The sequence below is a fragment of the Conger conger genome, chromosome 2 (genome assembly GCF_963514075.1).
Source record: "Conger conger chromosome 2, fConCon1.1, whole genome shotgun sequence".
Lineage (NCBI taxonomy): Eukaryota > Metazoa > Chordata > Actinopteri > Anguilliformes > Congridae > Conger > Conger conger.
The window spans coordinates 32,006,915-32,018,936 of record NC_083761.1 but is presented as its reverse complement, the minus strand read 5'-3'; the positions used below and the strand labels follow the sequence as shown (position 1 = coordinate 32,018,936).

The window sequence follows — 12,022 nt, the reverse complement described above, 5'->3', positions numbered from 1 at the left end:
GATTTTTTCTTTCTTTTTTTATCAAAATGAGGAAGTCAGGATTAATGGCTACAATGAGCATGTGTTTGCAGTGCACAGCTTTTCGAAGCGAGGTTTGAAGCATGATACTGCAACTCTCAGCTCCTGCTCAATGTTTAGCTGGGACCTGTACTTGGTCTTCAGTGCAGCAACAGCAGAGAAGCCAGTCTCACAGAGGTAAGATGTTGCAAAAGGAAGCAGAATGCCTATAGCCCTCTGCCCTAAGAGTGGATACTGCCTCTACACTCAGCCAGAATTCACTCAGTGTCTGTGATGTGAACCTCAGTCTCAATGTGTAGTCAGACGTCATGTCAATGAACTGGTCCTCTTCTGCAGAGCTGAAACCAGTTGGAGCTGGTGCACTGAAAGGATCTCTCACCCAGTCATACTGGGAACTGTTTTCAGGGAAGTACTTTTTAAAGAATCCCATCAGTGATGAAATATGCTGCTTAATGTGTGGAATCACTGAGGTAGCATCATAGTCAGTAGTGTCCATAAATTCATGCAGGTTCTCGAATTAATCAGTGTTTCCTTCATCAAGTTGCCTGCCCCACATTGCAAGCTTTCGAGTGAAAGAGCTGATCTTGTCTGTGACCTGAGGGAGGTGTTTATCTTTCCCTTGAAGCTGTAGATTTAGTTAATTTAGCTTTCCAAATATGTCACTCAGGTAGGCCAGTTTTCCCAGGAAGTTCTCATCACTAAATTTTTCTGCGACTTCATACTTGTGCTCCTGCTCCAAAAACACTCTTATCTGCTCTCTGAGCTCAAAAACTTGGGACAAGACTTTTCCTCGTGACAGCCACCTTGCTTCACTGTGAGAGAGCACAGCTTGATGTTCAGCTCCCATCTCCTCACAGATAGCAGAGAAGACTCTTGTTTTTAGTGGTCTGGTCTTTATAAAATTGACTACACCTATAATGTCAGTCATAACCTCACTTAATTCAGGGGAAAGTTGCCTTGATGCAAGTGCTTCTCTGTGTATAATACAGTGTGTCCACTCAGCATTAGGTGAGGCCTTCTTGATGAGTGCCCAAAGTCCTTTTCTCTTCCCTGCCATGGTTTGTGCACCATCACTGCAAACACCAATGCAGTTCTCCCACTTTAGCCCATTCTCAGTCAAAAAGCAGTCCAGCATTCTGAATAGCTCTTCAGCTGTGGCTCTGTCTCTGACATATTTACAAAAAAGTAGATCCTCACACAGGGAGTTTGTCAAGTCAAAACGTACATAAGCAATAAACAAACAGTCTTTGTTGCGGTCAGTTGCTTCATCAAATTGTAAGGCAAAACGTTTGTCTTTGAGTTTATCTACCAGCTGTTCTTGAAGATCGTTAGCAATGTCATCTGTACGTCTGGCGACAGTGTCATTGGACAGAAGGATAGTTTTTAGTTTTGCAGCACTTGCGTCATCCAGCATGACAGAGACCATGTCTAATGCTGCAGGCAGTATCAGCTCCTCTGCTATGCTGTAGGGTTTTTTGCACTGAGCAATTTGGTACGCCACCTTATATGATGCTAACAGTGCTCGATGGTTTACTGAAGTAGCATTCACAAAGCGGGATGATTGTTGGCAATATTCGGCACGTTTTCGCTGAAAAAACTCCAGCGGCTTATCAGCGTGATTGGGGTGTAATGTCTTTAAGTGGCGCCTTAATTTATTTGGCTTCATGCTGTCCGCTGCTAGCATTTTTAGACACAGTAAACACACCGGTCTTTCCTCTTCTCCCACTGTAGTCACAGTGAAGCCAAGCACTACATACGCTTCGTCATATTTCCTCGTCTTAGCTTTCGGGTGACTTTCTTTTGTCTCATTATCTTCGTCTCTCTCCGCCTTTCTTTTCATCCCTGTTAAAATTTTTTTCATGTTGTCTCTTGAGGGTTTTGTTATGTTGAATAACGGAGACTGTAGACGGAACGCAGTCGGAGCTTACTCCGTTTATTCAACACAGTTAAGCAAGTAATGTAAACCAGAAAAACCTGTATTCTTGTAAGTCGTAAAACGTTGCACTGTTGCAAACATGACCGATGTAACAGGTTTGTTTACTGCACTTCATATCACCTGCTCGGTGCAAAAAAAACCCCCTACACCATAGAGCTAATACTCCCTAACACTCTGACAATGAGAGCGCCACTGCCAACTACTGTAGTGGATGTGCAGTTACACTTTATTCTAGTACGGCAAACAAAAGCATGTTCCCCAGGGTCACACGCGCCCCCCCCCTGGCATCGCACCCCACTATTTGAGAAGGACTGCCTTAATGTAACGTTACATACAGATTTGCAGCTATCAACAGCTAACACATCCTGGCATGAGGTATGACATCTGTTCATTCTCTTTCACTGCTCGCCAATACAGTAATTACATGGATAGCTATCATAGCTAGCAAGATAGGTTTGTTCATACACCACTTATCCCTGGTTTCTTACTAGAATACTACGAAAAGATGGCAGACTGCAGATGGCAGTCACGTTTGTCACTGCCAACTTCCCAAAACAGTGCATGTTGTGGTTTGAGGGTGTTTGTTGCTGCAATTACTCTCTTGACAGTTAGGAGTCCAAAATTTCCTATTGTACCTTTAAGTCCTGCATTCCACTGAAAATAATCTATTTGGTTGTTGATTCAAAGATAATATCAATGTACTATCAGAAAAATTGGTCAACTCTGTTGTTGACAAATTGGGTTAAATATATATAGTCAACAAATGTGATACAATTTAAAACCCTGTCTTCCCTAAGATAACTTTTGTCTCTACATCCATTAATTCAACATTAAGTCTAATAAGATACAGAATTTTTGTTTTGTAGTTGACATATCAACGCATTAACTGAAAAGTTGCCAAGATGGTATGCATTTTCTCTAAAAATAGCTTTAAAAATGAATGAAATGTTTTGAAATTGTAGTAAGAATGTTAGTTATTACACAGCTTCTGATTAATTTGGTAACAATAAAACATATCTAATTTTTAAAACAAAACCTTAAACAAACAGAGTTGATATGAATAACAGAGTTGACCACCAATAGTTAAGACAAAAAACAACAACATTTTCTGCCTGACTCTGAAACCTTTAAAAAATATTTTTAAATCTAAAAACAAATATTTAATCCTAACAAATACATCTGAATTACAATTCTGATGGGCATCATATTGTTGCAAATTCAGGGGCAGCCAGGCAAGCACACTAACCAGTCAGCTAAAGGGTCCAACCTATTAGTCAAGGGCTAGAGAGCCTACACATCCATGGTCATTATGTTGCCCCCTCAGGAAGCGTGGCCCCCATGCTTCACCATACCATCTCCCTCACGCCCTGGGCATGCAAGTCAGTCATTGGCGATTTCTGCCCATATTTCTTGGGCAGAAATATTGTTTAATTCTACATGACATCCGGTCACTGAGGTTGGTTGTGGGATGAGGACATCAATGAGATACCACAAACTATTCTCACAGTTTGGCCAGGTAAATTTGATGGATTTTCATCATATTATCGTTTTTTAATAATTGAGTGTGAGATTCACTGCAATATCACAATAACAGATTTTTTTGTTATTATCTACTGTTAATTCTACTGATAATTAATCTGCTGTTGGTGTATCTTCAACATTTTGTACAAAATAATGAGAAACGAAGCATGACATGACATGGGAAACATCTTGGAAGGCAGTGAGGTACAGTACTGAGCAGAAGTCTTAGGCACCTGTATAACATTCTGTACAGATACTTTCAAAAATACTCATCATGGGTCTGAGGTATCAAGCCAGCCTCAAACAACCGTGCTGCTACTAGATATACAGTAGATACTTCAAGGGTTGTTTCTCCTGAACAATTCTTCCATTGAGTTGAACAGGAAAAATCTCCCTTGTAGTATCTACAGCATATCTGGCAGCAGCAGGATGGTTTGAGGCTCATCTGATACCTTGGACCCTTGATGACATAAAGCCATTTAGTCAACAGATGTGTTCTATACTGTATCAGCATAATTTACAGCCGAATCTATTCCCACCCCCCAATTTCCATAGAGATCCATTCAAATGCAAAGAGTTATAGTATCGCTTGTAGGTAGGGATGTGTATCGTTAGGATTTTATCGATACCAATACCGATACTCCTTATCGGTGCCGGTATTTATCGATACTCGGCGTGTAATTTAGTGTATACAATATAAAGACGTTACAAGATGGTAAAAGATTCAATCATTTTTTATTACCACAAGGGGGGTAACACCAGCAACATCATTAAACAACTTACAGCACCTGCCTTTTAAACAACTTACAGCACCTGCCAACTTACAGCACCTGCCTTAGCAAGTCAACATGTGCAGTGCGAGGTATGTCAAAAAAACGAGCAGGCAGCTCCATACAGCATTAAAGGTAACTGTCAATGTGACAATGCTTCAACAGAACAGAAGCTTAACTTAAAATTACAAATGCTTCTCAGAATAGATGAAATTAAAAAAAAAACCTAGGGAGATGACCAAAGCCCTTGCCTACATGTTCAACCCAACAGACACATACATGTAAACAGAACAGTGTAGGGGAGGTGTTTCTCCTGACAACAGTTTTTGTTCAGGAAAAGCAACATATTTACTTTCTCTGGCAGCAGCCGAGATCGCACAGAGTGACGTCACGCTATACACTCGGATAAAATGGCGCTGCGCATGTTTTAAAAAAGGGTAATTTTACTTATTATTTTTAATCCAGCTTTACTGGCAGTCTTAAACCTTTAAGGATGTATATATTAGGAATCAATCTTGTAAATTATTAACTTAATCTAGTATTTCACTTCCCCTTTAATGATTCATACACTCACCGTGACTTGAAGAAGCACTGTCGGAGTCTGCCTGCACGGAGGAGGGTACGGTGTTGTTAGCGCCTGCCGGGTTGCTAACTTTAGATGCGTTGTTTAACACGCCACACTCCTTCAGCTTTATGCTATGGGTAGACTGCAAGTGTTTCATGATGTTGCTGGTGTTACCCCCCTTTGACGCAACTACTTTCTTGCATATATTGCACTGAGCCGAGGATTCATTGAGTTTGATGAAGTGAGCCCATACCTTGGAGCTCACTTAGGAACCGGTACCAAAAAATACCGGCTCTTGGTACACATCCCTACTTGTAGGACAACCTAAGAACAAGATATCCAGACTCTCGTGATGACGGCTCAAGCAGTAAGAGCAGTTGTCTGGCAGTCGGAGGGTTGCCGGTTCGATCCCCCGCCCGGGCTGTGTCGAAGTGTCCCTGAGCAAGACACCTAACCCCCAAATGCTCCTGACGAGCTGGTTGGGGCCTTGCATGGCAGCCAATCGCCGTCAATGTGTGAGTGTGTGTATGAACGGGTGAATGAGAAGCATCAATTGTACAGTGCTTTGGATAAAGGTGCTATATAAATGCCAACCATTTACCATATGCAACCAAATACAAAACATTTTAAAACATTGAAAAGTGCTGTAATTACTATATGGTGCAACCAAAATGTATAGAAACATGGTTTAATAACATATGAGAATCAGCACTTTGACCACATATTAATTGCTTGATTACAAACAGTGGAAATAAAACATTAATCAAAAAATCCAGAAAAAGGCAAGGTGTGTCCAAACTTTTGACTGGTATAATAAAGTCTAGGGTGCCTAAGACTTCTGCACAGTACTGTACCTCACTGCCTTCCAAGATGTTTCCCGCCAGAGGAAGTGAAATGACTGGGTGCAGGTCGCATGCTTTTGAACGCTTTGGAAATTTTAATGCGGTTTTATAACAGCGGTAACAGTTATACCAGTTGACCAGAACATAGAGACAGACACAAAATATATATTTTTATTACTGAAATTACATATAATACAGAAAATAGATATCCTATGCAATTGATGTTAACTGTTAATAGAGTAAGCACAAAAAACTGTAAATTATACTTAATTATAATTATACATGTTAATTCAAGTTGAATGAATCAGGAGCCGAAGACAGTCAATAATGGGTGGGGTGGGAGTAATTTAGTTAATATTTTATGTATAAATTGTGCCTAAAATATACATCAAGCATTATTATGAGTGAAAGTTTAATATAATTAGTATTATTATTAAAAACTGATTCAATAAAGTTTTTAGTTTTTTTAATTAACAAAAGGTTTATCTGGGAGACACAAAATGTACCCCCAATTCTAGAACTAGCCATATATGAAATAAAATAATAACTTAAATATACAAAGTCTTTACTGAAAAATACAAATAAATTATTGAAAATTACAAATGACAAAATAAACAATGTACTATGGCCAAAACAGGCAAAACAGGCAAAAAGAAATAACAAAATCCACAGCCACAGCCATTCCTGCTCCTTATCGAAATGGTCGTTGGTAATTCTTCTGGCCCAATAGCTTCTCACTCTGTGGCACATAGATTGATTGATTTATTATTTATTCAGCTTGTTCTAAAACTACTGTGTATGCTTACATCACGCAACAAAAAAGTGGTTGAAGACCACTTTTTATGTGGAAGGATGCTTGACTTTATTTTCAAAAGTTGATATGCATGCAATGGTGAAACACAAAGCATCTATTCAAGATTTGTTAAGTGCATTATCTAAATAGAAAAGCCGGATGGAAACGACAATTCCACAAATCTTCCACAAGATAGCTAAAAAGGTTTTAGACTCATTTGAGGTGTTTCTTCCATTTTGTTGATATCATTTGAGGTGTTTCTTCCATTTTGTTGATAAAGAGTATAGGAAATAGGCGATGGAAACACGCTCTTCGAATAAATAATGATGTAGCAAATATTACATGGTAGATCCACCCTTTGGTGCGATTGCATTGCACAACAATTCCAAAATGTAGAATATATTATTTAATTATTTCATAAACTAGGTTTTTAAACAAAGGCTACAGAAATTAAGCAGCAAAATGACTGTCTGTAAATGATCTCTGGCATAACTTTCCCCAGAGCTGTCAAACGCACTGCTGCACCAGTAGGGGAGTCTCTCCGCTATGAATAGAGACTTGTTGGTTTGTGCAAAATGGAATCAAAAGATTATGCTGAATAATCGCAGTCAGCTCAAATAATCGCAATCAGGCAATCATGTTATAATTGTGACGGTCTGTAGTGGTCTCCAATTTTTTTCCATAGCTGTATATTACTTACAACATCCCTTTTTATGGTTTTTGAAAAATAAACCCTTCCTAGTGAGCATTATCGGGACACTGAATATTAAGGACTACTTTTGGGAGGGACAGCTATGGCTATTAATGAAATGTTTGTGACCACTATGTGGATACACTAGATCAGCCAGTAATTATGAAGACAGCAGTGACACTCTGGCTTCCACTTTATTCTGGTATGGGCTGATCTAGAATCTCCAAATGAGTGGCTGTATTTGAATGAACCATTTTTAAGATCTGGAATCTTAATAGTATGAGAGACGCCAGCATGACATTTGCTAGGCCACTTCCATTGAGACAGTCACACATGCAGACACACACACATGCACGCACTCACACGCACACACACATTCACTACCCCAATTGCTGAACCCCTCAGGTCCTGCTCCTTCTATCTGCAGACCACTATGAGCTGATCCTTTGAGGTCTCCCATGGCCAAATGGTGAATGAGGAATTAGTTCCCAGGCATGCTCAACTGACAGTCACAACTCAGAGTGCCATGGGATCTAGCAATATTTAATTGAAAAGTGCATCTAGTGATTTTTAAAGGCATTTCCAAGGTAGCAATTCCATTTCAAGAATGCATTCTTGCTTTAAACAACCTTGTTAAAATAAAGCACAGGGTTATTAAAATAAAGACCATACAGATTTCAGTGCATTTATTCCAGTGGTTTCCAAAACATGGGGCCTGAGGTGTGCAAGGTGAATGCTAACTCAGGAAAATGTCAGCCAAGTTATTGTCTGATAATTGTCAAGACTACTTAGCATTAGGCAGACAATTAATCACAGTATAACTAAATTCCTGTAACTAGCTCATACATTTGTATTTTGTTTTTATTTCCTAAATAATATGTGAATTTGTGTGCCACTTTTGTAACAAGGGGTGTCGTGGTGATTTTTTGACAATATGCATTTCATAACATACATCTCCACTGCAGCTGTCCCCTCCTCTCCTTATGGCATCACACTGCTGTCTTGTGACGGTGCCTCCATGACTCTGGGTTGGAAACATCCAAAGTACTCTGGTGGCTCCAAAGTGAATGCCTACTACATTGACAAGTGCGAGGTGACCAGCTTGCACTGGAATGAGGTCAATGTGCCACCCATTAAGGAACAAGTTTTTCAGGTATGTTTATTGCTGCCATCAGCAAATCAATTATATAGCGCCTTTATCCAAAGCGCTGTACAATTGATGCTTCTCATTCACCCATTCATACACACACACACACACACACCGACAGCGATTGGCTGCCATGCAAGGCGCCGACCAGCTTGTCAGGAGCATTTTGGGATTAGGTGTCTTGCACAGGGACACTTCGACACAGCCTGGACGGGGGATCGAACCAGCAACCCTCCAACTGCCAGATGACTGCTCTTACTGCCTGAGCCATGTCACCCCCACTTACTTATTGATCTAGCCTACGCACTTAGAGATCTGAGGCATTATGTGCTCAGAGATGCTCTTCTGCATACCACTGTTGCAATGCGTGGTTATCTGCATTACTGTCACCTTCTTGTCAGCTACGACCAGTCTGGCCCTTCTCCTCTGACCTCTCATTAACAACAGATCTTTGCCCACAGAACTGCTGCTCACTGCAAGTTTCTGTTTTTCACACCATTCATTTATGCATTTAGAGGCTGATTAATTATTTTCATTAACAAGCTGGTGTACAGGTCGACCTAATAACAGGCCTACCTAGGGTAGCCTGTAGCGTAGTGGTACATGACTGGGACCCACAAGGTCGGGGGTTTGATCCCCGGTGTAGCCACACGGCCGTTAGGCAAGGGAGGATCTCCTGCTTAATCTAATCAACATCGCTCTGGATGAGACATCTCTCTTTAAAAAGGCATTTCAAGGGGCTACAGTGGCGCAACAGGCTAAGATGCCTTGCGGTTGCAGTTTGCTGCAGTTGCACACCGAGACTGGACCGATTCCCGGTCCTGCCAAAAGCCAAGTTTGGCCGGCTCATGAGGAGCAGCATAATTGGCTCGCTGCTCCAGAGGGAGGGACTTGGCAGGGTAGATCGCCGGTTAGTAGATTTCCGCACAATAAGCACCTCGGGTGCCTTTTAGGAAAACGGAAGGAATTAAGACTTTACACACACACAAAAACCAAAGCTGATCTAGAAGTATTTTTTTATGTATTCATCATGAAAGTTGGACTGTTCGGAACATAGTGAGCTCACTTGGTGTCCAGAACACAGTGAGTTTACGTTACCATTAAGCCAGCAACTGCAAGAAATAATAGTTTATTGTTAGAGGTCAGATACCATTTCTTCAAGCCGACAGCCTTAAATGATGTCAACTTGGAAGAAATACAAAGTAAACCTAATAACATTATGGTAAAACTACCTATAGCTAATGTTAGCCGCTAACATTTTTGTGGTAAAAGGTCCGGTGAAATCTTGTCTTGGTTTTCTGGTGAAAAAACACAATGATGTCTCGGACGTAGCTAGCTATATCCAGGCAAACCCAATATTTGGGTTATTGCTATTGGAATATAAGTTTGTATATAGCTATATGGTGTAATTCTGGCCTACATAAAATACAATTCTGGCAATATGCTTCACTTTCAGTTGTCAATTGCATTTTAGGTGCCATATCATGATAAAACATTGGTAACAGATCATCTAGCCAAGTTAGTTAACTTAGCTAGACTAACGTAGACTCACTGTGTCCCAAACAGAACATAGGGAAGTAGCTGCGTCCACCAGAAGTCCGTTCAATGGTAATTTTACTCCTGGGGATGGTAATTTATGATTATTGCTTATTGGTGATCCCAGACACAAAAACACTTGGATACATGTGAATTATTCAGAAGTAACAGTTGTTCAGAACTGTGTCAGCTCAGAATTTTCCAAACAGCACCTGAAGTACTACCGTTTTGCACTATGTTGTGCAGGCAAATCCCCATTAAATCTTTACCTGTTTAATCTTAACATGAGTTACAAAAAGTGAAACCGTCTGTATAAAACAATGTGTATATGTGTGTGAACTATGTTTCAAGGAATACTTTTGACTGAGCTGTATTAGCCTGCCCCCGGGTTGGGGTCAGCCCTATGTTCCCACAGCTCTATGTTCCCACATTTCTAAGATTGAATTTTTTTTCAAAATTAAATGTTTATTATTGATCGTGTAAACTGAACTTGATATATTTAGATGTCAAAATAGTCCTCAAAGGACAGCACTTGCAGATGCCTGTTCCTGGCACATAAAAGGTTGAAAAGTACTGATGTAGAGCCCTTTCCAGTTTTAAGTGAACTGCATAAATAGTGTATTTTTTTTTCTTATTTCGCTTGTTTGCTTGTTCATTAAAAACTTATAGATAATTGAACGTGTACTGTGTCTAAATTGCACAAACATACACTGGATTTCTTCAGGTCCCATGCAAGCAGCCTGCTGAGTGTGAAGTCAACTGAACATAGAGCTGTGGGAACATAGGGCTGTGGGAACATAGACACGCTCCCCCCGGGTTCATCGTCTCTTGTTAGCAACAGCTTCCCCACCACACAGTCACAGAAACATTTACTATAAATTAATATGACGATGCAATGCATTGGACAACGCACACTTCAGACACCAACACCTTCCGTTTTTAAGTTTAAGTCTAATGTTAGCAACTACTAGCTCACAGGGTTGCCAAATTTCCATTGCAAAATCGACTCAAAATATAATGTTACATTTAGATGTTTTAAACACTTAGATGATTTTGCACTTTGTTGTACGTCGCTCTGGATAAGAGCGTCTGCTAAATTCCGGCTGTGAAAAAGGGATATTGATGAATATGCACCAAAGGCTGTAAACTGTATGTGCTGTAAACTAAAACATAACAAAGTTATTGATATAAGCTTTATTTTCAAGATGCCTGGCACTGCTGCGACATTGCAGTATCATATGTTTGGATGTCTTGTTTTAACGTCACGTTTTGGCAACTGGTTGTTGTGTGTGTTCACTAATTAAATGGAGTAGCCTAAGCTCCGAATGTAACTCTGGTTTGGTCTCTATTACTAAATGTAACAGTAGTGCGCGTTATTAATGGAATAGTAGTTGATAGAATCAACCATTTTATTTTTCCATTATAAACTGTACAGTACTGTGCAGAAGTTTTAGGCAGTTGTGAAAAAATGCTATAAAGTAAGAATGCCTTCAAAAATAGAATTGTTATTAGTTTATTTTTTATCAATTAACAAAATGCAAAGTGGGTGAACAGAAGAATCAGATCTAAATCTAATCAATATTTGGTGTGACCACCCTTTGCCTTCAAACCAGCATCAATTCTTCTCGGTACACTTGCACAAAGTCAGGGATTTTGTAGGCATATAGTCAGGTGTGTGATTTGCCGATTATACCAAACAGGAGCTAATGATCATCAATTTAATATGTAGGTTTAAACACAATCATTAACTGAAACAGAAACAGTTGTGTAGGAGGTTTAAAACTGGGTGAAGAACGGCAAACTCAACGGCAAACTGCTTCCAAGGTGAGGTTGCTTAAGACAGTTTAATGTCAGAAGTCATACACCATGGCAAGACTGAGCACAGCAACAAGACACAAGGTAGTTATACTGCATCAGCAAGGTCTCTCCCAGGCAGAAATTTCAAGGCAAACAGGGGGTTCCACATGTGCTGTCCAAGCTCTGTTGAAGAAGCACAAAGAAACGGGCAACGTTGAGGACCGTAGACACAGTGTTCAGCCAAGGAAACTTGAGACACATCATGCTTACTTCCCTTCGCAATCGGAAGATGTCTAGCAGTGCCATCAGCTCAGAATTGGCAGAAACCAGTGGACCCAGGTACACCCATCTACTGTGTGGAGAAGTCTAGTTAGAAATGGTCTTCATGGAAGAATTATGGCCAAAA

At 40.2% G+C, this 12,022-nt stretch overlaps 1 protein-coding gene across 1 annotated transcript in view; it reads left to right on the top strand.

Annotated features, from left to right (window-relative positions):
- myom2a (myomesin 2a) overlaps positions 1–12,022 on the top strand; it is a 138,001-nt gene that overhangs the window by 56,115 nt on the left and 69,864 nt on the right. Inside the window, exon 18 of the mRNA XM_061229219.1 lies at positions 8,102–8,289. Within this exon, the coding sequence (XP_061085203.1) occupies positions 8,102–8,289 (188 nt within the window). The remainder of the gene's footprint in view (positions 1–8,101; positions 8,290–12,022) is intronic.